The sequence below is a fragment of the Anolis sagrei genome, chromosome 5, assembly GCF_037176765.1.
Source record: "Anolis sagrei isolate rAnoSag1 chromosome 5, rAnoSag1.mat, whole genome shotgun sequence".
Lineage (NCBI taxonomy): Eukaryota > Metazoa > Chordata > Lepidosauria > Squamata > Dactyloidae > Anolis > Anolis sagrei.
In genome coordinates, this window is record NC_090025.1 from 191,489,619 (window position 1) to 191,516,611 (window position 26,993).

General features: G+C 43.5%; 1 protein-coding gene across 3 annotated transcripts in view; it reads right to left on the reverse strand.

Annotated features, from left to right (window-relative positions):
• PLXNA4 (plexin A4) overlaps positions 1–26,993 on the reverse strand; it is a 770,557-nt gene that overhangs the window by 45,228 nt on the left and 698,336 nt on the right. For all 3 annotated transcript variants that reach the window (XM_067469348.1, XM_060776421.2, XM_060776422.2), the window contains exons 26-27: positions 13,071–13,174; positions 3,099–3,198 (exon numbers count right to left, since the gene is read on the reverse strand). In XM_067469348.1, the coding sequence (XP_067325449.1) occupies positions 3,099–3,198; positions 13,071–13,174 (204 nt within the window). The remainder of the gene's footprint in view (positions 1–3,098; positions 3,199–13,070; positions 13,175–26,993) is intronic.

Here is a 26,993-nt window from a genome sequence, read left to right on the forward strand (position 1 = left end):
CTGCTATATGCCTGCGAAACGTGGACTGTCTACAGACGTCACATGCAACTCCTGGAACGATTCCATCAGCGCTGCCCCCGGAAAATCCTGCAAATCTCTTGGAAGACAAGTGGATAAATGTCATCATATTGGAAGAAGCAAAGACCACCAACATTGAAGCAATGGCCCTCCGCCATCAACTCTGCTGGACCGGCCACATGGTCCGGATGCCCGACCAGTTGCTCTACTCCAAACTCAAGAACGGAAAACAGAATGTTGGTGGACAGGAAAAGAGATTTAAAGATGTGCTCAAAGCCAACCTTAAAAACTCCGGCATAGACACTGAGAACTGAAAAGCCCTGGCCCTTGACCACTCCAGCTGGAGGTCAGCTGTGACCAGCAGTGCTGCAGAATTTGAAGAGGCACGAATGGAGGGCGAAAGGGAGAAGCATGCCAAGAGGAAAGCCAACCCCGACTGAGACCGCTTTCCACCTGGAAACCAATGCCCTCACTGCGGAAGAAGATGCAGAGCAAGAATAGGGCTCCACAGACATATACGGACCCACAAGAATACTGGAAGACAATCCTCCTCGGAAAACAAGGGATCGCCTAAGTAAACAGCAGACCTGGACCAGCTATGGAAACCAAGCTGGACTAGGGGTGCATCTAGAAAATATCGCAATTTGACACCATTTTAACTTCCATGGCTCAATGTTATAGACTCATAGAAGGTGTAGTTTGGGGAGGCATGAGCACCTTGTATCTAAATTCCACAAGTGGGCTTTCAGAAGACGTTCTTGCAGCTTTAAGAGAGGAATATGCAAATCCTTCCACTGAATGGGAAGACTATGGGTTTTTTAAAGGTTAAATATCTAAAGTGGGTCCAAATTGTCAACTGCTGCAAGCAAAGATCAGGGGTCAGGAAGAAGTGTGGGATTGCGCTCAGAAACCTCATTAATGCATTGCAAACTGGATTAATTACTGCCGGAAGCAGCTTGGAGCACCATGGCCATAGCTCAAGTCATGGGTCTTTAGTTGACGGGTCCTGACCTGAGCTATTTAGATCCCATTCAAAGTATTACTGCCATTTTTTTCATTCCTTCTTCTTTTACCTACCACTCAGACCTTTGACCTCACAGTCATTATCTGGAAATAGGTCAGGATTTGAACAGGTTTTCCAAAAACTTACAGAGGTGGGGATGGAAAACAAATCCATCACTATTTGTTCCCAGCTTGGAAGGAAAAAAAATCTAATAGTTTTCTCTACATAGGGTTCACCAAACACGAATCAAGGAGCTACTTCAACCTGAGAAGTCAGCCATAGCAGAGCACCTGATGAACCAACCTGGACACAGAATAGAATCATAGAATCAAAGAGTTGGAAGAGACCTCATGGGCCATCCAGTCTAACCCCATTCTGCCAAGAAGCAGGGATATTGCATTCAAATCACCCCTGACAGATGGCCATCCAGCCTCTGTTTAAAAGCTTCCAAAGAAGGAGCCTCCACCACACTCCGGGGCAGAGAGTTCCACTGCTGAACGGCTCTCACAGTCAGGAAGTTCTTCCTCATGTTCAGATGGAATCTCCTCTCTTGAAGTTTGAAGCCATTGTTCCACGTCCTAGTCTCCAAGGAAGCAGAAAACAAGCTTGCTCCCTCCTCCCCGTGACTTCCTCACACATTTTTATACATGGCTATCATGTGTTTGTTTTGGCCATGCCTTTTGCAGTTGGGTGGTTCCTTCCAGGCTGCAGCCATAGGGCCAGCCACCTGCCTATCATCTTTAAGTTCTTTAGTTCCGCCCCTTTCCCCAGAGTTCTGGGAGGAAAATGAAAGTTTTTAGTTCAGTCTTACAGTTTAGAAGCTCAGTTACAGGATGTGAGAGCTTTTACCACCTGTAGAGAAGCTCCGTTTCTTACAAAGCTCCGGGGGGAAATAGTCCCAAAGCTTCTGGGAAAGACAGTTCTCAAAGCTCTGGCTGGGGAACTTGCAGCCTTACAGCTCTACAAGCCTCTGGGGAAGACAGCCCTACAGCTTCTGAAGAAAACAGTTTTACAGATTCAAAGGTCTCCAGCTGGAAAATCTCCAAAGTTTTGGCCGGTAAGGTTTACTCGGGTACCCAAAAGGCAAATTGGAACCGAGAGTAAGTCCCCACGCCAGCCAGCCTAAAGACAGATTGCCCGGGGAGGGGTCAGAGAGTTTTCCTTGTAAAAGAAAGAAATATTTCACAAAGCAAGCTGCCTGTCCTTTGTGGGCAAGTTAAGAAGAATGTGTGTGTTTTGTTGAAGATCTAAGCAATAATAAAGAACTTTGTTAAACTTTCCAAGTTTCTAAAGACTTTGTTTAGAAAAGTCATACTGGCAACCAAGATCCATTGCCTAGTCAAAGCCATGGTATTCCCTGTAGTAACCTACGGATGTGAGAGCTGGACCTTAGGGAAGGCTGAGAGAAGGAAGATCGATGCTTTTGAGCTGCGGTGTTGGAGGAAAGTTCTGAGAGTGCCTTGGACTGCGAGAAGATCCAACCAGTCCATCCTCCAGGAAATAAAGCCCGGCTGCTCACTGGAGGGAAGGAGACTAGAGACAAAGTTGAAGTACTTTGGCCACATCATGAGGAGACAGCAAAGCCTAGAGAAGACAATTATGCTGGGGAAAGTAGAAGGCAAAAGGAAGAGGGGCCGACCAAGGGCAAGATGGATGGATGGCATCCTTGAAGTGACTGGACTGACCTTGAAGGAGCTGGGGGTGGTGACGGCTGACAGGGAGCTCTGGCGTGGGCTGGTCCATGAGGTCACGAAGAGTCGGAGACGACTAAACGAATGAACAACAAAGACTTTGTTTAGGAAAATCCATAGGGCCTCTCAGCCGAGGCACCCCGGCATCCCGCTGGGCACAAAGAGCACATCCTGTTTTAAAAGACAATTACTATAGGCCCAGCGCGTGTCAGCACAATTAGCTTCCATATATATGTAGTGTCGTGGTTCAGCTGTGATACCATTCATCCTGTTTGCTTCATGGTGTTCTTGGGAGGAAAAGGAGTACGGAGCAAAGCCATGTACACTCTTTGGTGGAAAGATGGGATACCAAGTTGAAAACCCAATAAAAGTGCAAAGGCCCTTACCGTACTTGCTAGCAGAAGTCCTGGAGACAGTGGAATTGTTGACCGCATTGTAGGCTGTGACTTGCTTGGAGACCAGAGCTACCACTGAACCATCAGGCACCTTGGGAAGGAAAGAAACCCTATCAACATGATTGTCAGGTTGTTAAGTTTGTAACAAAAAAGAATAAGGCTCCAGTCCCATAATGCACCAATATATCAGTCTGCAAACACATAACCATTATGGGAGATGACAGTCATGTCGGGTGACTCTAAATACAAGTAGCTTAATGCTTCTGGAACATGGCCACACAGCCCGGCAAACTCACAGCAACCCAGCTTAAGCTCAGTTTCATGTTCAGCTACTAGGTTTATCATGTGGTTTTTGAGCAAACCATTGCCCTTTGGCTTACTTCACTGTATAGGGGTGGCTCTGAAAATAAGAAATCCTATCTCGACATCTTGGAAAGGCTGTTGTGAAAAAAATGTGATCAATGTATGTTGCACTTCCAACTACTGTATATACTCGAGTATAAGCCTAGTGTTTCAGCCTTTTTTTAGGCTGAAAAAGCTCCCCTCGGCTTATACTCGAGTCAAGGTTATTTATTATTTTATTCTATTATTATTATTATTATTATTATTATTATTATTACATTACATTATTACCTTTATAGGTTAGCTTTATTATTTTTATTATTATTACATTTATTATTTTACTCTATTATTATTGGAAGGATATGTAAACACATGTACATTGAAGAAGGTTAGAATAATGGTTTAGTCAGAGTTGGAAAGTCTTACAGTTTTATGTAAATATTAATAAACAGTCAACTTACTGATGCTTCCATTAATGTAATGTTATTGGTATCTATTTTTATTTTGAAACTGACCCGTAGCTGCTGCATTTCCCATCCTCGACTTATACTCAAGTCAATATGTTTTCCCAGTTTTTTGTGGTAAAATCAGGTGCCTCGGCTTATATTCGGGTCGGCTTATACTTGAGTATATACGGAACACACTGAGTATCCTACTTTCAGCCCTCCACATTCACTAAGGTTAAGAGCAAAAATATCCCTGTGAAAGTGGAATAACCATAAATACAAAAAACTTTTTATTTATTTTTACTTGTGAGAACACCTCTCTCGGAATCTCTAAGTCCTTCAGCATGACTCTGTGGTCAACTACTGCTGAAAGCTGGCTACAAAAGTGCTCTGAAGGACCTAGGTGTTCTTAGAGAGTCTCTCTCTGGGAATTTTTAGGTCTTCCAAATTGACCAGTGGATGTTGATGCAGAGTGATGCTGGACGGTCACCTAGAGATTCCTTTGATTGTTCAGATAAGGTAAAGGTTTTCCCCTGACATTAAGTCCAGTCGTGTCTGACTCTGGGGGTTGGTGCTCATCTCCATTTCTAAGCCGATGAGCCGGCATTGTCCGTAGACACTTCCAAGGTCATGTGGCCGGCATGACCGCATGGAGCGCCGTTCCCTTCCCGCATATAAGGGCGAGAAGCAGTCAAGGAAAATGAAACTAGTTTCTGAATGTTGGGATATAAAGTTCTCACCAGGGAAAATATAGTCAGATGAAGCATTGTTTCAGAATCCTGCTAAGTCCTAGTTCTTGTTCTATGGAAGTCTTGCTTGGAAGATTCATGTTAAGGATTTCTTGTTCATGGTTTGACTCTTTGTCCCTTGGGATTATATACTCATGCTGTGGATTAATGTTTTCCTGGTTCTTTGGATTTTATTACAAAAGTCTGAACTTTGCTTTTGAATTTTGCTGAACCCTGCCTTGGAATACTTCGTTCCTGCTTTTCTTCCTACCTTTCTGGACTTAGCTATTTTCTTAAAGCATATTTTTTACCTTAATGTTCTTTTTTTACTTATCTGCAGTAAAAAAGGATTGTTTTCCTACTCAACGTGTGTACAGGGTTATTCCTGTTCTGGAGTGCAAAATTTTTGACATTTTATATAGAGGGCACCATTTTACTACACCACCTGAGCTTCCATGGATTTTGATATCTACAGGCAGATCCTGAAACAAAACCCCAATACTGGATACCAATGTTCCACTAAACTCTGAATTTCGGAGAAAAGATTATCTCTGGGCAGCTGAGACTTCAGAAACTCTCAGTCTTTGTGACAAAAGCTCAGGAAGCCTCCTTTTCTTGATTGATACCATCTTAGAGCCTCTGTTCAAAAAGGGAAGTGAAACAATACCGCACACTGAACCAGGGACAAGTGATGTTTGTCCCCGGATGATGGGACATCTTTGATGAATCTGTAACTCTGAAGAGAGGAAAAGGAGAGCAGAAGGACCTCGGGAAGAGCTTCCTTGCTCTTCTATCATCAATAACAATAATTAGCACTTAACACAGAGTGGCTTCATCTTCAAAGCCTTTTGGAGATGCTAATTAGTCAGCTTTTCTTGCAGCCTGGAAAGGTGGCTTTTAACATCTGTGTGCCAGTCTTCTCATCTTTTTAGAAATGGAAAAGTGACAAGAGTTTCCCACTGGGAGGATGGTGGTCACCCAGCTGGCAATATGAGGACTGGAAATGGCATGTCTGGCACCGCAAACTCAGGCAACATGGGTGCTATACTTATAGAAATTGCTTTAAGTGGTGTTAAGCCACATTGTGAGTCCATTTTTTCATTATGTCAACTGGGACAACAGTAACAAAGACATGAAGAGGATCCAAATAGATCCTCTCCATAGATGTAACAACATCTTCCCTTCAACATAACTGATATAACTAGTCTGAAGTTTGTCATTACTTCCAACTTCAGTCAGCCCTTCACACTCACTCACCCCAAAGAAAGTGAAAAGGGATCCTCTCACTTCTGCAGGAGTCTACTGTATACCACGCAGCTGTGGAGGAGACTACATAGAGACCACCAAACACAGCAATGCCCAAACACGAATCAAGGAACATGAAAGGCACTGCAGACTACTTAGAAGAGAAGTCAGCCATAGCTGAGCACCTGATGAACCAGCCTGGACACAGCATATTATTTGAGAACACAGAAATGCTGGACCACTCTCACAACCACCATGTCAGGCTACATAGAGAAGCCATTGAAATCCACAAGCATGTGGACAATTTCAACAGAAAGGAGGAAACCATGAAAATGAACAAAATCTGGCTACCAGTATTAAAAAAACCCTCTAAATTTATAACAGTAAATAAAGAACAACACTCAAACACAGGGAAACTCCAGATAAGAAACAATCAGGGACAATTAATCCCCTCTCAACAAAGGATTCCCCAAGCTGTAGCAAGCCACACCTAAAAACTATCAGGCCATCAAATACTAATCAAGGTGGTCAGTTGAAACATTCACACCTAGCTCCAACAGACAAGAGTTTTTTTTTCTCCCACCCTGGATCTTCCACAGATATATAAACCCAATTTTCCTAGTTTCCAACAAACCCCACAACCTCTGAGGATGCTTGCCACAGATGCAGGCGAAAGGTCAGGAGAGAATGCTCTAGAACATGGCCATATAACCCGAAAAACCGATAGCAACCCACTGCTATTCATCTGAAACACCTTAACAGTTTTCCCCAGTGTGTTGATAAACTATTCAACAATTGATTCAGTAGGTCTTAAGAAGAAGCTACTTGTCTACTCTACAGCTTCCCCATTTCACTGGCTAGCTATGGTGGTGCTCAAGCCGCCCTGAGTCCCCCCTAGGGGGTTGAGAAGGGCGGGGTATAAGCACCCCAAATAAATAAATAAATAAATAAATAAATAAATAAATAAATATTGAATCCAAGTTTTAATCCATCACCATCCGGCCTAACTAACAGCTTCGATGTTAATGATATGACAATTCCGCTTCAAGTTTTAGTCTGCACTTCAAAGGAGTGATCCAAGCTGCTGGACCACATCTCCAAAATATGTCTGGCCTATTGGACGGTTCATTCAAAATTTAGACTAAAAGCAGGAGGGTCCTCATTGTCCTACTGCCATTGGTGAAATACCATCTGTCATCATCTCCATCGTATTGAGACAATATCCCTTGCTAGCAGTGATCCTTGAAGGTGTTGTTAAACTGGGGGAAAGGAAGAAAGTGTGAAGTATGGAAATCCAGGGCCCTGTTGGGGTTCAGCCTGTGTGTGAACTTGAACCTAACTCTCTGATTGTATTTCCTGATGCCCATGTAGATGTCAATGTGAATTCTGAGGCCAATTTAGATGATGATGGTTTGAGTAGTGAAAATCCTACAGCCTTGGAAAGCGAAAGTCAAGATTCCCATGAGAACATACATTCCGAGCCAAGCAGAGACGGTTCACTCCCTTTTTCTCCCAGTTTTAGCTCTCCAGAGGATCAGGCACCTGGCCTGCCTAATGAGGATAGGCGGGGGCAGATTTGGCAGAGTTGGGGAGAAGCCCAATGTTTACGCAGGTCAGCCAGATTGAAAGAAATCCAAACAAAATCTTCAGGCGTGTCTCTTGGCCTTAAATATGCCTGCTCTGAATCCAGCTTCAGACCAGGCATTGTTCCAGATTCATGTGCCAGCCTTGTTCCTTGGAGGTTTTCTAGTTGTCCTAAGTACGGTTAGTGATTTGCTAACAGGTTCCAGGATTCAGAAATTTAGCTGTGGGTTTCATGATCTTGTTTATGGACATTTCTTGTTGCTGATTTTTACTGTGGCTTTTTACCTTTGTATTTTCCCTCTATTTTGTATTAATCTTTCATCAATAAAAAAGGATTGTTTTCCTGAAGCCAAGTGTGGTGGATTGTTGTCTGAGGGTCAAGTTTCCTGCTCTGGGTTGCAACAGGCCCTAATCCAGAATATGGTTTCCACCAGTTGCTTCCCCAACTCAAAATGAAATTGGCCAGCTCAAACCAACTTCTTAATAATGGGTACTTATTATGTCTTGTGTGTATTTTGACTTTTAAGCTGGCACACAATTGACAATTGGCTGGCATGACTGCATGGAGCACCGTTACCTTCCCGCAGGAGCGGTACCTATTGATCTACTCACATTTGCATGTTTTTGAACTGCTAGGTTGGCAGAAGCTGGGGCTGACAGCGGAAACTCACACCGCTCCCCGGATTCGAACCTGCGACTTTTAACTCAACAAGTTTAGCAGCTCAGCAGTTTAATCCACTGTGTCACCGGGGGTTCATAAATAATACCATAATTTATTTTATTTATCATGTCATCAGCAACCATACCATTGTGTTACAATTCTAACAGAACAAAACAAACACACAGATTAAAAAGAAAAGAAAAGAAAAAAACACACAGATTTTGCAAACTTGGTAGTTTGTTAAATGTCCTTTGACCAGTATCTGGCCACTTGGAGTGCCTCTGGTGTTGCCGCAAGAAGGTCCTCCATGGTGCATGTGGCAGGGCTCAGGGTGCATTGCAGCAGGTGGTCAGTGGTTTGCTCCTCTCCACACTCGCATGTCATGGATTCCACTTTGCGGCCCCATTTCTGAAGGTTGGCTCTGCATCTCGTGGTGCCAGAGCACAGTCTGTTCAGCGCCTTCCAAGTCGCCCAGTCTTCTGTGTGCCCAGGGGGGAGTCTCTGATCTGGTATCACCCATGGATTGAGGTGCTGGGTTTGGGCCTGCCACTTTTGGACTCTCGCTTGCTGGGGTGTTCCAGCGAGTGTCTCTGTAGATCCAAGAAAACTATGTCTTGATTTAAGTCGTTGAAGTGCTTAAACAGGGGATGAGCTGGAGATGTCTCTGCCTTGGTCCTTTCACTATTGGCTGCTACTTCCTGGCAGATGTCAGGTGGTGCAATACAGGCTAAGCAGTGTAATTTCTCCAGTGGTGTAGGGCGCAGACACCCCGTGATAATGCGGCATGTCTCATTAAGAGCCACATCTACCGTTTTAGTGTGGTGAGATGTGTTCCACACTGGGCATGCATACTCAGCAGCAGAGTGGCATAGCGCAAGGGCAGATGTCTTCACTGTGTCTGGTTGTGATCCCCAGGTTGTGCCAGTCAGCTTTCGTATGATGTTGTTTCTAGTGCCCACTTTTTGCTTGATGTTCAGGCAGTAATAATACCATATTTTATTTACTACAACATCAAAAATAAACGAAACATGACACCAACAGCATTCCTATATCTGACCACCGTCGCTTAAAAGAACGATTCTATTTCTCTCCCCACCTATGTATACATCTAACATTAAAATGAAACAAAGAAAAACACTCTATCTCACAACCATTAAAAAGAAAGGGAAAGAAATGACTTCCCGCCCCTTCAAGCTAAGGCATCTATCAAATGGCTCTAACTGTACCTCTTACCACTAAATTGCATTTAAACTTCTGCTGAAAAATAAATCCTATACTAAGAATCAACCTTACTATCTCTCAGGTAATGCTAGGAAAAAACATTTTATCCGTCTTAGATAACAAACCATTCTTCTTGATTCAGGGAATCAATATTTTCCCCTTTTAAAATCAGATATCCTTATCTTTTTTTCCCCCTTCCATATAGTGTCATACTTTACATTTCAGTCATTTTTAGTGCTTAAAATTTCAATAATTTTAGGTTTAGGTAAATGGTTATTCAGCAAAGAGATCATATTTCTTTACCTGGAACCATATTCAAAATTTTATCTTGTCATCAATCTGCCACATATATATAAACAGACTCTGGAGCATGCCGATGCCTACTTTTTAGTGGGGGGGGGGGGGGGGGCTAATAACAGGTCTATAAATTCGATATCTCCTAATCCCAAACTGAACAGTCCAGGAAAATGGAGAAAAGGCTATTTGTTGCACCAAATGGCTCATAACTGTGTCGGTACCGCAGACTTATTTCCTTTCCCCATCAAATGCACTCGGCTGTTAAATGTCGCTCTTTTCATCTTTGCGGACCCTGAAACTTTTGCCCCTTTGTCTGCAGCAAAAGCTCTCTTTCCCATTACTTTATGCAGTGATGGTTCCAGCAGTTTCCTGGATGATCTTCCACCCTCTCAATCCCAACATTCATTCCTCTATCGCAGAAGAAAACTCATTTAGAATCATAGAGTTGGAAGAGACCTTGAGGGCCAACCTCATTCTGCCAGGAAGCAGGAAAACTGATTGAAAGCACCCCCGCCAGATGGCCGTCCAACCTCTGTTTCAAAGCCTCCAAAGAAGGAGCCTCCACCATGCTCCAGGGCAGAGAGTTCCACTGCTGAACAGGTCTCACAGTCAGGAAGTTCTTCCTCATATCCAGGTGGAATCTCCTTTCCTGTAGTTTGAAGTCATTGTTCCACATCCTAGTCTCGAGAGCAGCAGGAAACAAGCGTGCTCCCTCCTCCCCATGACTTCCCCTCACATCTTGATACATGCCCTCATCCATGTCTCCTCTCAGCCTTCTCTTCTGAAGGCTAAACATGCCAAGCTCTTTAAGCTGCTCCTCAAAGGGCTTGTTCTCCAGATCCTTGATTATTTTGGTCAGCCTCCTCTGGACACATTCCAGCTTGTCAACTTCATCTACTCTATCTGTAGTTAGGCTCACATTGCACCTATATTCTGCTCTTGGTTGGCTCTCTCTTTCTTTCCTTATGTGACTTCAGATTTCGTGATTTGTCATGCTGCTTCTTTCACTCCATGTCATCTCAGTGCTTTGGTACAGTTCTCCTCCCTGGATTCAGAACCTGACTTGTTTCTTTCTCATCTAGCGTTCTACTCAAATTACGTTGGAGCAGGAATTGGCAAACTTTGGCCCTTCTCTAGGTGTTTTGTACTCCAACTTTCACAATTCCTAACAGCTTCAGGCTCCTTCCTTTCCCCCCTCATCTCCTGCAGTACATGTTCAGGTCATCTTGGTATACACATGCATACACACACACACACACACACACACACACACACACACAATATAATGTATACTCAGGGGCTGCGGTGGCAAGGCAGGTTAAACCGCTTAGCTGCTGAACTTGCTGACCAAAAGGTCAGCAGTTTGAATTCATGGAGCAGGGTGAGTTCCTGTCATTAGCCCCAGCTTTTGTAAACCTAGCAGTTTGAAAACATGCAAATGTGAGTAGATCAATAGATACCGCTTCTGTTCTCCATGCAGTCATGCTGGCCACATGATATTGGATGTGAGTATGGACAACACCACCTCATCAGCTTAGAAATGGAATAGAGCATCACCCCCTGGAGTTGGATTCGTCTAGACTCAATGTCAAGGGTGGGTGGGGGGGACACCTTTACCTTTATGCAAATTTCTCTTGTTGTTCTGGGTAGGGTAGAAGGATGCAAGCAAAGGGGGAATTTTCAGAAAGCCAAACACAGATATTGTATAGATCTTAGGAAGTATTGTATTGGTTCAAGCTAGATGTTAGGAAGTGTTTAGATTTGTTTGACTGTTTTTATTAATATGTAAATTGGAAAAAAATATTACACATGAAAAACGTGTTTTGAGAAATTTGGGGGCCATTTTGGCGAAGAGATGCCTGCCCCTCTCTGTGCCTCTCTCTCATCCCCATCCCCATCCCCGTGCTCTTTCCTTGTAGGATTCTCTGGAGATTTCTGACTTCTCCCTCCAGCATACAGCACATCAATCTCTTTCCCGCTATGACTGGAATTAACTCTTGTCCTCCTCATTATCTCATCTCCGTTCCCAATCTGTTTCTAATCTCTGGCTTGACATTTCATCCGATGCCATCACCGGAAAGGCAAGGCAGAGGGGGCGAGGGAGGAAAAAATCAACAAAAGAAGGCAGGCAGGTGACTATTTTTTTTGTCCTATATCCACTTAGGAAATTTCTGATTGAATGTCAGCAAGGTGACAGACAGAAACAGACAAAGGGAGACACAAATAGGCAGAAACTGGTGGCTTCCATGGCGGTTGGGCAGTCTGTTTTCTCTGGGTTTTACTACAAATGTTAAAGACATTGTCCAATATGCTGATATTCCACTTTGGATACTTCGTTATGCATACCTGTTTAAGGAGCTCAATTGGCTGCCGTTCACTTTCCGGTCCCAATTCAAGGTGCAGGTTCTTACCTACAAAGCCCTGAACAGTTTGGGACCCGCCTACCTGCATGACCGCATTACTGTGTACGAACCCACCCGATCTCTTTGATCATCTGGAGAGGCCCTGCTCACGCTCCCACCTCCTTCGCAGGCGCGATTGGTGGGGACGAGGGAGAGGGCCTTCTCGGTGGTAGCCCCTCAACTCTGGAATTCACTCCCTAAGGACATCAGACACGCCCCAACGCTGGCAGTCTTTAGGAGGAGCCTGAAAATGTGGTTGTTCCAGTGTGCCTTCCCAGAATAAGGAAAACTCTTAGCAATATGTCCTCAAATGCACTTTAATATTGATTTAGGATTGTCTGCGCACCCTCATCTTTCTCTGAAAACCCTATCCTAGTTCACTTCCTTGCTCATGTCCAGCATTTCAAATTTTAAAATTTTAATTATTACATTTGGCCCAGCCATAGGTTTTCAAATGCTGTATGTTATTATTGTTATTCTTTATTGCTTATCGTGTATTTTATTTTTGAGTTTTATTTTATTTAATTGTTTGCATTGATTATTTGTTATTGCCTTTGTTTATTGATGTGCTGTGGGCTTGGCCTCATGTAAGCCGCACCGAGTCCCTTGGGAAGATGGTAGCGGGGTACAAATAAATTATTATTATTATTATTATTATTATTATTATTATTATTATTATACCAAGGCTGCACTACACCATAGAATTAATGCAGTTTGGCACCACTTTAACTGCCATGGCGCAATGCTATGAAGCCGTAGGAACTATACTTTCATTAGGTACCAGCACTCTTTGGCAGAGAGGGTGAAGAGCTTGTGAAACTACAACTCCCATGATTCCACAGCATTGAGTCATGGCAGTTAAAGTCGGGTCAGACTGCATTAATTCTATTAAGCCATCCTCCAATGAATCTCCCATTTGCATCAGTTAGTTAGTTTGCTGAAATTAGCCCAACATTCCTTGGAATGGAGCTCTAAAGTTTGAGCTGCTATGAGTCTCCCCACTGATTTTGAGCAAACCTGAAAAGTCAACCGCTTACCTGATAGTGAGCAAGAGTATTGAGTCTCTTCCAGTCATTCTCAATCTTGGTTGTGAGGTCCTCATCCTGGAGGATCATCCTGGCTCCACTTGCTTGTCGCCATTCTGTGGAGAAAAATAATTTTTCTAGTAGAAGCCAGAGGACACCATTCAGAAGACAGAGTAGACCACGATCGCCTATGGAACTAACTTCCCATTTGTCAATATACGCCAGTTGGAGACAGGACCTAACTTCCAAGGACTCATCGAATGAAGGATTACAACTGTGCCACAGTTGTGAGTACATAGAGGTCTGTCATACACACAGTCCTAGAGTTGGAAGGGACTCTAGGACTAACTCCATTGTGCCATACAGAAAGACACAATCCAAGCATGCCCAACAGATGGCCATCCAACCTCTGTTTGAAAACCTCAAGAGAAGAAAGTTCCACCACAACTCCCAGGTAGCAGTATATTCCCCTGTCAACCAGTTTGCACCATCAGGAACATCACTTCATAAGGAAATCCATGATGGATCAGACTATTGTCCTTCTCAGTGGTGGCCCCTCGGCTATGGAACGCCCTCCCTAGGGATATCAGATCGGCCCCCTCCCTTTTAACATTCTGGAGAAAAGTCAAGACTCACCTTTTTGAACAAGCATTTGCAAGTACAGCGTAACTGACATAGGAAAATGGTGACAATTAGATGATGTGATTGGCCAATGTTTTCAGCAAGGAGACGCTAAGGATATATGTATGTTATTGACTTTGCTATGGTTTTATAATATTTTAATATTTTTAATTGTATTTTATGGTCTTGATACCAACTGTGAACCACCCCGAGTCGCCTGCAGGCTGAGAGGGAAGGTATATAAATATAGTAAATAAATAAGTCAATAAATAAATAAATCTATTTAATTTTTCAGTGACTAATCACATGTTCACATGAGACCATCAACAGAGCATGAGTGCAGTCGCATTTTCTGCCCCATGCTTTCCAGCAACTGGCACACGGGATGCTCTATCTCTGGTCCTAGAGGTTCATTTGGTCATCATGATTAGCAGTGACTGAGAGACCCATCCTCTATAAATGTATATTGAAGGCTGAAATATCCTTAATTTATCCAATCTCATCGCAGGTTCAAATCTGGAGAGTGGCATGAGCTTCTGCTGTCAGCCCCAGCTTCTGTCAATCTAGCAGTTCAAAAACATGCAGATGTGAGTAGATCAATAGGTACTGCTCCGATGGGAAGGTAATGGTACTTCATACAGTCATGCCAGTCACATGACCTTGGAGGTGTCTATGGACAACGCTGGCTCTTCAGCTTAGAAATGGAGATGAGCACCAAATCCCCGGAGTTGGACACGACTAGACTTAATGTCAAGGGGAAAGCACTACCTTTACTGAAGACTTTTGGAAGTAATGGAGACAGTTCTCTCCTAATGCACACAAAGGGCCTTGAGAATCCAATGTTGTCCCCTAGCCTAGTTGCCCACCCCTGCTTTAAGCTATTCAAGCTGGCAGCCATAGCTTGTGGCAGTAAGTTCTGCAATTTAACATGTCCTGTCTGTGAAGACGTCCTTCCTTTGATCTCTTTTGGAGCCTCTAACTGCTCAGTTTCAGTAGATGGGAATAAATTCTAGCATTATGAAAGGAACACAATGTGCTATCACTGGCATAGTTAGGCTGACATTGTACGTCAGAGCTATGTAGGGTCTCTCTCTATATAGGAATTGCACACTGATCATGCTAGGCAGCCCTTGTCCTGAGTGGCTGTGTTGTACAACTGAATGCACATCTGAACTAAAAGCACATCAGATGCAGATACTTGCCTATATGCACAATGCTGACCCACATGCTGCCTGGGGGTGTGCTGGAGGTTTTTTTTTAACAGAGGCTGGATGGCCATCTGTCAGGAAGGCTTTGATGTTGTATACCTAACATAGCAGAAGGGAATTTGATCCCAAGGGTGGGGGGTGGCCTCATCCATATCTATGATTCCATGGGTGCATCTACATTGTAGAATTAATACAGTTTGGTTCCATGGATTTGCCATGGCTTAATGCTGTGGAATTTCAAGTTTTACAAGGCCTTAGCCTTCTCTGCAAAGAATGCTTTTGCTTCACCAAACTACAACTCAATCAATTCCATAGCATTGAGTCATGGCAATTAATACTGAACAGCATTAATTCTACAGTATAGGTGACATCTAATTCTGCTTCCCTGACCTTGAAGCGAATTTGGATGTTCTTAGGATGAAACAAATGTCCAGTCCCTTCTGTATGGGAACATATTAGGACCAGGAAATAAAGCCCGACTGCTCACTGGAGGGAAAGATACTAGAGACAAAGTTGAAGTCCTTTGGCCACATCATGAGGAGACAGCAAAGCCTAGAGAAGACAATTATGCTGGGGAAAGTGGAAGGCAAAAGGAAGAGGGGCCGACCAAGGGCAAGATGGATGGATGGCATCCTTGAAGTGACTGGACTGACCTTGAGGGAGCTGGGGGTGGTAACGGCCGACAGGGAGCTCTGGCGTGGGCTGGTCCATGAGGTCACGAAGAGTCGGAGACGACTGAACGAATGAACAACAACAACAAGTGGCGCAGCTGGTTAGTAGCCAGCTTCATTAAATCACTACTGACCAAGAGGACATGATTTCGAAGCCAGCCTGGGTCAGAGTGAGCTTCCGACCATTAATAGTCTAGCTTGCTGTTGACCTATTCACCCTGAAAGACAGTTGCATCTGTCAAGTAGAAAATGTAGGTACCGCTTTATGTGGGGAGGTTAATTTAAATAATTTATAACACCATAAAAACCTTCCAGCAGTGTGCATAAGAATGAGGAAGTACTCCATCAAGGACTCAGTGTCACAAGTGAATGGTGAAGCAACAGCTCCCCATGTGGCCGGAATTGAGCATAACCTCATGAAGCTGGAAAAGCTGGAATGTTAAATTGCCTCTGTGTCTGTCTATATATGTTGTATGTCTATGACATTGAATGTTTGCCATGTATATGTGCATTGTAATCCGCCCTGAGTCCCATGTGGGGTGAGAAAGGTGAAATATAAATACTGTAAATAAATAAATATGCATTCACATCAGATACCAATAGGATTCCAGGCATATTAATGCACAGCATTAAGAGACAAATACTGCTTTGCCTCCCTGCCCTCTCATTTGCAGATCAGTGAAACAGTGGGGAGTCCCAAACAAAGGTGGACAAGGTTCTCATGCTATTTGCGATGCTTCCACCTCCTAGAGCTGCAGCAAGAGGAAATCCTATTAACTTTATCATGCCTTCCAATCGGAAAAGGTGGCAAATGGAAACCCAGGGGTCAGCTCTAGTGAACTCCTTTTATTGTCTTCAGGAGATAGCATATCTTTAGTTCATGCAGCAATTACATATTTGGGGTGTGGGGGTGTGCTACAAGGTTACCGAGAGATAAGGAATGCCAGGAACCTCAGACAAAAGGAAGGTTTGTTTCAGTGCATTCCAAGGCTCTAGTAAAGTTTTGCAGCGGAGAAACGAGATGTAGATTAGACCAAATAAATCCCAAGACTTGGTTTTTGGTTCAGAATATAATAAACAGAAGAGCAATGGAGTGGCAATGCCTCTATTGCTGGGGACCCACAAATAAACAAACAGAAGGCAAGAGGGGAACGAGAATATCTGCTTTCCATCATAATTGTTGGCATGGTTGGAAGGCAAAGAGCTATAAAAGCTTGCCTAAGTTTGGGAAAGGTGAGCTTTGCTAGACTACTGCAACACGCTCTATGTGGGGTTGCCTTTGAAGACTGTTTGGAAGCTCTAGGTGGTCCAATGGGCTGCAGCCAGACTGCTCGCTGGGTCAGCATACAGGGAGAACATGACCCTCCTGTTATGCCAGCTCCACTGGCTGCCAATCTGCTTCCAAGCACAATTCATAGAGTCATAGAATCATAGAATCAAAGAGTTGGAAGAGACCTCATGGGCCGTCCAGTCCAACCCCCTGCCAAGAAGCAGGAATATTGCATTCAAATCACCCCTGACAGATGGCCATCCAGCCTCTGTTTAAAAGCTTCCAAAGAAGGAGTCTCCACTACACTCCGGGGCAGAGAGTTCCACTGCTGAACGGCTCTCACAGTCAGGAAGTTCTTCCTCATGTTCAGATGGAATCTCCTCTCTTGTAATTTGAAGCCATTGCTCCATTGCATCCTAGTCTCCAGGGAAGCAGAAAACAAGCTTGCTCCCTCCTCCCTGTAGCTTCCTCTCACATATTTATACATGGCTATCATATCCCCTCTCAGCCTTCAAAGTTTCTGGGCCAGTTTACCTATCTGAATGTATCTCTCTCTTTGAATAATCTCGGAGGTTAAGATCATCCAGACAGGCCCTGCTCTCGGTCCCACCTCCATCACAGGCACAACTGGTGGGAACGAGAGACAGGGTCTTCTCAGTGGTGGCTCCTTGAGTATGGAACTCTCTCCTCAATGGAATTAGATCAGAACCCTCGCTCCTGGCCTTCAGAAAAAAAGTAAAAGCTTGGCTATGGGACCAAGCAATACAAGGAATGATCAGGGATTACGTGGAATTGATACTTGACATTTGGAAGGGCCTTGGGCCATGATTTCTGGATTATGTGATTTTAAAGTTTATATTAACGTTTATAACTCCATGTTTTAACTGTCTAAATGTTGTTACATTTTTACGATCTACAGCATTTCTCAAGCTGGCGTTTGGGGTCCCTGGGGGGTCAGAAGGGTTGCCAAAGACCATCAGGAAACACAGTAATTTCTGTGGTCATGGGGGTTTGTGTGGGAAGTTTGGCCCAATTCCATCGTTGGTGGGGTTGAGAATGCTCTTTAATTGTAGGTGAACTATAAGTTCCAGCAACTACAACTCCCAAATGTCAAGGTCTATTTCCCCACCAGTATTCACATTTGGGCATATTGAGTATCTATGCCAAGTTTGGTCCAAACCCATCATTGTTTGAGTCCACAGTGCTCTCTGGATATAAGTGAACTCCAAATTCCAAGATGAATACACATCAAACTCTTCCAGTATTTTCTGTTGGTCATGGGAGCTCTCTGTGTGCCAAGTTTGGTTCAATTCCATCATTGGTGGAGTTCAGAATACTCTTTGTTTGGAGGTGAATGATAAATGACAGCAAGTACAACTCACAAATGGCAAAATCAATCCTCCCCCCGCCCCCAACCTCACCAGCATTCAAATTTGGTCGTATTGGGTATTTGTGCCAAATTTGGTCCAGTGAATGAAAATATCTCCTTCTTAGGAGATATTTACTTTATGATTCATAACAGTAGCAAAATTACAGTTATGAAGTAGCAATGAAAATAATGGTTGGGGGTCACCACAACATGAGGAACTGTATTATGGGGTTGTGGCGTGAGGAAGGTTGAGAAACACTGATCTAATTGATAGTTATATGTTATGGTTGCTCTATGCTAGTTTTTATATGTATTTTGCCATAAATATGTTGGAATCTGCTTTGAGTCCTGTCCTGGGGTGAGAAAAGGAGTACAAGTGAAGTAAATATATAAATAAACAGTCCTTTGATGGTCACATTTGTAGAGACCATCCCATTGTGAGAAATCAGAGTTGTTAATAAAGGGCCTGTCTGTTCAATTGGATAGGTAAAGGTTTTTCCCTGACATTAAGTCCAGTTGTGTCCAACTCTGGGGGTTGGTGTTCACCTCCATTTCTAAGCCGAAGAGCTGGCGTTGTCCATAGACACCTCCAAGGTCATGTGGCCAGCATGACTGCAAGGAGCGCTGTTACATTCCCGCCTAAGCAGTACCTTGAACTGCTAGGTTGGCAGAAGCTGGGCCTAACAGCGGGAGCTCATACTACTCCCCAGATTCGAACCTGTGACCTTTCAGTCAACAAGTTCAACAACTCAACGGTTTAACCCACTGCGCTACTGGGGGCTCTGGTTCAATTGGATTCCAAGTACAAAAATTTCTTCACAAAGTTGCTGTTTTGAAATCAAGATGGGGAAAAACAGAGTAGGATATGATTGAAAACTTTTGATATCATGAACTCCAAACTTTGCTATGGGATAGCTGTTCAAAACGTGACTTGTGGGAAACCCTAACCGAGGAATCTTTTCAAATTCTCCAGTAGTTAAATAAAATGAAATGAATGTGAGATGTAATAGAAGGAAAACCGACCTCTGCCCGAACCGGAGCTGCAGGAGTGCCAGGTAGAAGTATGAACAGTTTCTTACAAGATGGATTCTGAAGTGCTTCAAGCTTCGCCGTCTGAACACATCCCATCCGGAGACAATGGCACCATACAGAAGCTGGGCAACAACTTTGGCCTGGAATATTTTCTGGGTTGGAACAGCCAGGAAACCCCCCGCAGGGTTGTAAAATCTAAGGATTGCTCCAGCAGACCTCAAAACGACTGCTCTAGTAGCTCCTATATAGGGCTTCCGGGAGATGTTTTCTATGAAATCAATGCCTGGCTACTTACATTCCCAGCACTATACAATCTTATTACCATTGATGGCCCAGTGAAAACTGGAATTACTTTTTCCAAACACCGTCACCTTTGTTTTGATATAGTTAATGCTCGGCTTTCCTTTAGAACAAAATACTCCAAGGTCTTAAGAATCTTAAAAGCAAAAGCTATTTTTCAAAGCATCTGAGCCAACCTTCAGCTACCTGGCATTTCAAGTAATGACACTAATAATATGAAACGAGAGACGTAACTTTAGAAGTTTTCTCTTGCTTAGTAATTTTCCAGTTGGGTTTAATAATTAGTGCGTAGTGACTGGCTACTATATATTCAATACACTCATGCATATGATTGGTTTTATGTGGTTATATACTGTTTCTGGGAAGGCTATCAAAACTTGTGTAAATAGTAGCATTTAGTTTTGTTTTAGGGCCAGATTGCGCCGTTGGAATGATGACATTTGGCCTCTTCAAGTTGCTTTGTTGATTTATGGAGATTCCATAAATTTCATAGGGTTTTCTTAGGCAATGGATACTCAGGGGTGGTTTTCCAAAACTTTCTTCTGAAAATGAAGGGGTAGATTTCCCCGTACAAAGTATAATCAAAGACTTATAGAGGAGATATGATAGCCATGTATAAATATGTGAGAGGAAGCCACAGGGAGGAGGGAGCAAGCTTGTTTTCTGCTTCCTTGGAGACTAGGACGCGGAACAATGGCTTCAAACTACAAGAGAGGAGATTCCATCTGAACATTAGGAAGAACTTCCTGACTGTGAGAGCCGTTCAGCAGTGGAACTCTCTGCCCCGGAGTGTGGTGGAGGCTCCTTCTTTGGAAGCTTTTAAGCAGAGGCTGGATGGCCATCTGTCAGGGGTGATTTGAATGCAATATTCCTGCTTCTTGGCAGGGGGTTGGACTGGATGGCCCATGAGGTCTCTTCCAACTCTTTGATTCTATGATTCTATGATTCTATGATTCTACTTAGATCTATTACCACAGTAAGCGGTAGACCTTTATTATGCTGGGCATAGGAGCTCTGCCCTAAACTGAAACTGGCATTTCAGTTTCCTCCTCCAAGATAAACTGAACCACGTAAACTGGGCTCTACAGGCCAATGGAGACTCCACCTCAGACATCAGAAGAGCTGCAAGACCAAGAACAAGCCATGAGAGTAAAGATGAAGATCCTCCCAGAGGAAAAGTGTTCCTGCCAGACATCAAGGGAACCACTGACTGCATAGGGAAGCTGATGAGGAAACACAACATACAAACTATCTACAGACCCACCAAGAAAATCCAACAAATGCTACGTTCAGCAAAGGACAAGAGGGATCCTCTCACCTCTGCAGGAGTCTACCGTGTACCATGGAGCTGTGGACAAGTCTACATAGGGACCACCAAACGCAGCAGAATTGCCCAGACATGAATCAAGGAACATGAAAGGCACTGCAGACTACTTCAACCAGAGAAGTCAGTCATAGCAGAGCACCTGATGAACCAGCCTGGACACAGCATTTTATTTGAGAACACAGAAATGCTGGACCACTCTCACAACCTCTGTGTCAGGCTACACAGAGAAGCCATTGAAATACACAAGCATGTGGATAATTTCAACAGAAAGGAGGAAACTATGAAAATGAACAAAGTCTGGCTACCAGTATTAAAAAACTCTAAAATTACAACAGCACAACAACAGAGAGGAAACAAACAAGGGCATCTAATCACCTCTCAACAAAAGTTTCCTCTAGGCACTGTCAGGCCATTATATGCTAATCATTACCTACATCCAGAGAGCACTGTGGACTCAAACAATGATGGATCTGGACCAAACTTGGCACGGATACTCAATATGCCCAAATGTGAACACTGGTGGAGTTTGGGGAAAGTAGACCTTGACATTTAGGAGTTGTACTTGCTGGGATTTATAGTTCACCTACAATCAAAGAGAATTCTGAACTCCACCGACGATGGAATTGAACCAAACTTCCCACACAGAACCCCCATGACCAAGAGAAAATACTGTGTTGAAATCCACAAGCATGTGGACAATTTCAACAGAAAGGAGGAGACCATGAAAATGAACAAAATCTGGCTACCAGTATTAAAAAACTCTAAAATTACTACAGCAAAACAGCAGAGAGGAAACAATCAGGCACATCTTAACACCTCTCAACAGAACATTTCCCAGGCTCAGCCAGGCCTTCAAATGCTAATGAAGGTGGTCAGCTGAAACATTCACACCTAACTTCAGCAGAGAGCTCTTTGTCCCATCCTGATCATTCCACAGATATATAAATCCATTGTCCTATTTCCAACAGACCTCACCACCTCTGAGGATGCTTGCCATAGATGCAGGCGAAATGTCAGGAGAGAATGCCTCTAGACCATGGCCATATAGCCCAAAAAAACCTACAACAACGCACTGAAACTGGCATTGGCTGTCAACAAAGTCAGGTCCCAGTTATGCTGAGTATTATAGCACTTGCCACCAAAGGAAACTTTCACAGAGTGCTATAACATGGATCTACATTGGAACTGTGTATACTATATTTATGTGTATGTGCCTTCAAATTGCCTGTTGACTTGAGGTGACCCCATTAATTTCATAGGTTTTTCTTAGGCAAGTCTTTTTGCCAATTCCTTCCTGTGAAATATAGCCTAAAGTAGTGTTTCTCAACTTTCCCAATGGCATGACCCCTTAATACAGTTCCTCATGTCATGGTGACCACCAACCATAAAATTATTTTTGTTGCTCCTTCATAACGGTAATTTTGCTACTGTTATGAATTGTACTGTAAATATCTGATATGCAGGATGTATTTTCATTCACTGGACCAAATTAGAATACTGGTGGAGTTGAGGGAAGGGAGATTGGTTTTGTCATTTAGGAGTTGTAGTTGCTGGGATTTATAGTTCACCTATAATCAAAGAGCATTCTGAACTACACCAATGACGGAATTGAGCCAAAGTTGGCACACAGAAATCCCATGACCAACAGAAAAGACTGGAAGTGTTTGGTAGGCAATGAACTTCAGTTTGAGAGTTGTAGTTCATCTACATCAAGAGAGCACTGTGGACTCAAACAATGATAGATCTGGACCAAACTTGGCACAAATATTCAGTATGCCCAAATGTGAACACTGGTGGAGTTTGGGGAAAGTAGACCTTGACATTTAGGAGTTGTACTTGCTGGGATTTATAGTTCACTTACAATCAAAGAGCATTCTGAACACCACCGATGATAGAATTGAACCAACTTCCCACACAGAACCCCCATGACCAAGAGAAAATACTGTGTTTCCTGATGCTCTTTGGCGACCCCTCTAACACCCCCTAAGAGATCCAGACCCCCAGGTAGAAAAATATTAGTCTAAAGCATCTGGCACTCCTTCATGGTCTCCCATTCAAGTACTGACCCAGTTTAGCTTACCAGATCAGGTGTGATTTGGTGCCTTTAGGGCAAGCATGGGCAAACTTGGGCCCTCCAGGTGTTTTGGACTTCAACACCCACAATTCCTAACAGCCGGTAGGCTGTTAGGAATTGTGGGAGTTGAATCCAAAACACCTCAAGGGCCCAAGTTTGCCCATGCCTGCTTTAGGATATATAGGTCAAAGAGGTTTTCCCCACTCATTAGTTGCACATGACTCCTATTATTTTTCGTGGGCTGCACTGCAACCACAGAAATATATGAATTTCTAACTGCATTTGGTTCCACATTAAATTCTAGGAAGAGTAATTGGTAAATTTGTGTTTTCAAAGAAGTCGAAGATAATTCCTCCTCCGTTGCCAGGTGGGAATAGAGATGGATGAGCATTTCAGCTTACTTTGATGACAATTAGTGTGTTGTTCTCTCAGGAAGGGAAAAAAACTATTTATTTCTTTAAAAAGACAAATGCAGATGAAAAGAAACAATCATTTTCTCTGTCTCTAAGTGGGAATTCTTCACGCAATAGCAGGAGTGCCGGCTATAAGCAGAAGAGGTGATAATGATAAACGCTAGAAGCTGAAGTCAATAACAACTTAAGGGTTACATTTTCCCTCTCCTTTACTGGGATGTGAGTGGCCTGCAGACTAAGTAGCCATAATGGGACAACCAGTCCTAGAACTGGAAATGAACACTGTGCAGGGATCTCAGTGATGGTGGACAAAAAAGAAATCATAGAATAACATTGTTGGAAGAAATCCCAGGACTCAACCCCATTCAGTCATGTAAGAGAGGCCACTAGTAGTGCAATGAGTTAAACCCTTTTGCTGGCAGGAAGGCTAACTGACAGGTGAGCGGTTCGAATCCAGGGAGAGAAGGTGGAGCTCCCTCTGTCAGCTCCCTCTGTCAGCTCCAGCTCCTCATGCAGGGACACGAGAGAAGCCTCCCACAAGGATGGTAAAACATCAAAAAAACATTCGGACATTCCCTGGGCAACATCCTTGCAGATGCCTAATTCTCTCACACCAGTAGTGACTTGCAGTATCTCAAGGCACTCCTGACATGGGAAAAAAAACCATGCAAAAACACACAATCCAAGCTTTCCTGACAGATGGCCATCTAGCACCTGTTTAAAAACCTCCACAGGTTCAAATCTGGGGAGCAGCGTGAGCTCCCACTGTCAGTCCCAGCTTCTGTCAACCTAGCAGTTTGAAAACATGCAAATCTATAGGTACCGCTCCGGCAGGAAGGTAATGACATTACATGTAGTTATGACAGCCACATGACCTTGGAGGTGTCTACGGACAAAACCAGCTCTTCGGCTTGGAAATGGAGGTGAGCACCACACCCCAGAGTCGAATACCCCAGAATCAAAACCTTTACCTTGACCTTCTCCAAGTTAAATATACCCAACTCCCTAAGCCTCTCCTCAGCGGGAGTAATGGTTTCCAGTATTTTGACCATTCTGGTCTCCTTTTTCTGGACACGTTCCATCTTGTCCATAGGCTTTTTGAATTTTCGTATCCATAATTGGACACAGTATTCCAAGTGAGGTTGGACGAAAGCACAATAGACTGGGACTATTCATTCCCTATCAGAGATATTACGAGTCCAGCTGCATTGAACATCTTGCCAAAGAAATCCAAACAATTAAAGTTCTCAAGAACCTTGAACAAGGGCAGGCAGTGTCTTTTATGTCATTGAATCTGAATTATAGTATAGATTTTAAAGGCGTTATCCAAGGTGCTGAGTCTATTTAGAGGACTAGATTCAGCACCTTTGATAGCTCCTTTAAAGGCTGGCCTTAGCTCAGTGATTTATCATATCACTGCTATGGAAACCAGCATAAAAGGAGGAGATTGGAGTGGGGAGCATGTGGCTCTTCTTATGCATTTGACCTACAACTCCCAGCAACCCATAATTGGAAGTAATTATGAGAGATGCAGAATACATGTAGAACATTTCCAATCTCTGGGACAGGCAAGGCAGAATGTTGTTTCTAACTCTCTGACTGCAAACATCAAAAGCAACCTCGGTTTCTGCATTCAGTGATCTCAGCCTTCCAGTTCCCACACGAACTGCAGGTTTTTGTTCCCTGACATCATTAACTTGTTGCTGTCTCCCTGTATCCACAGAGGTCATTGAAAAGCATTTGGAGAAAAAGGGATGTTATATGTTTAGCATTCTTTGGCAGAGATGGGAGGGAATTCCAACACTGTGGGGGATAAGATGTGAGTGGGGAGCTGCAGAGCCCTCCTGAGGGTTATGGAAACAACTTTGAGAGAAGCATTATGACATTAGTGGCAGGCAAGAGCTCTCTGCCCTGCTGTTAATAGCATTTAAAATGTTCATTATGGCCCTTTTCTCTTCCTTCCCTCCACACCTGCCTGGGCTCTCTCTGTGGGCAGAGAATGCAAGAGGGGATTCTGACAGCAGGTAGAACCATTTCGTTTCTCCTCCACCATGAAATGAGTGATCAAATTGCAGCCCGTGTGTGTCTTGTATATTATTTGTGCTTAAGAAGACCTCTTGCTGGCCCAGAATGCGCTAGGCTTAGGCCTTAGAGCAGTGGTTCTCAACCTTCCTAATTTTTTTTTGTCGTGTCAGGAGCAACTTGAGAAACTGCAAGTCGCTTCTGGTGTGAGAGAATTGGCCGTCTGCAAGGACGTTGCCCAGGGGATGCCCGGATGATTTTTGATGTTTTTATCATCCTTATGGGAGGCTTCTCTCATGTCCCCGTATGAGGAGCTGGAGCTGATAGAAGGAGCTCATCCGCCTCTCCCCGGATTCGAACCTGCGACCTGTCAGTCTTCAGTCCTGCCGGCACAGGGGTTTTACCCACTGCGCCACTGGGGGCTCCAACCTTCCTAATGCAACGAAAATAATTTTATGGTTGTAGGTCACCACAACATGAAGAACTGTAGTAAGGGGTCACAACCTTCCTAATGCTGTGACCCCTTAATACAGTTCTTCATGTTGTGGTGACCTACAACCATAAAATTATTTTCGTTGCTACTTCATAATTGTAATTTTGCTTCTGTTATGAATTGTAATGTAAATATCTAATATGAAAGATGTATTTTCATTCGTTGGGCCAAATTTGGCACAAATACCCGATACGTGTTGTTAATGTTATTGCTTGTTTTTGCTTTATTTTGCTGTATTATTGTTGTTGCTGTTTTATTGTTGTTTTTTGGGCTTGGCCTCATGTAAGCTGGACCGAGTCCTTCGGGAGATGGTGGCGGGATACAAATAAAGGTTGTTTTTTTTATTATTATTATTACGTCCAAATCTGAATACTGGCGCGGTTGGGGTGGGGGTTAATTTTGTCATTTGGGACTTGTAGTTGCTGGGATTTATCGTTCACCTCCAATCAAAGAGCATTCTTAACCCCACTAGCGATGGAATTGAACCAAACTTGGCACACAGAACTCCCACGACCAAAACAAAATACTGGAAGGGTTTGGTGGGCATTGACCTTGTGTTTTGGAGTTGTAGTTCACCTACATCCAGAGAGCAGTGGAGACTCAAACAATGATGGATCTGGACCAAACTTGGCACAAATACTCAATATGACCAAACGTGAACACTGGTGGAGTTTGGGAAAAATAGACCTTGACATTTGGGAATTGTAGTTGCTGGGATTTATAGTTAACCTACAATCAAAGAGCATTCTGAACTCCACCAACGATGGAATTTAACAAAATTGGCACACAGAACTCCCATGACCAACAGAAAATGCTACAAGGGTTTGGTGTGCATTGACCTTGTGTTTTGGAGTTGCAGTTCACCAACATCCAGAGAGCACTGTGGACTCAAACAATGATGGATCTGGACCAAACTTGGCACAAATACTCAATATGACCAAATGTGAACACTGGTGGAGTTTGGGAAAAATAGACTTTGACATTTGGGAATTGTAGTTGCTGGGATTTATAGTTCATCTCCAATCAAAGAGCATTCTTAACTCCACCAACGATGGAATTGAACCAAACTTGGCACACAGAACTCCCATAACCAACAGAAATACTGCGTTTTCTGATGGTCTTTGGTGACCCTTCT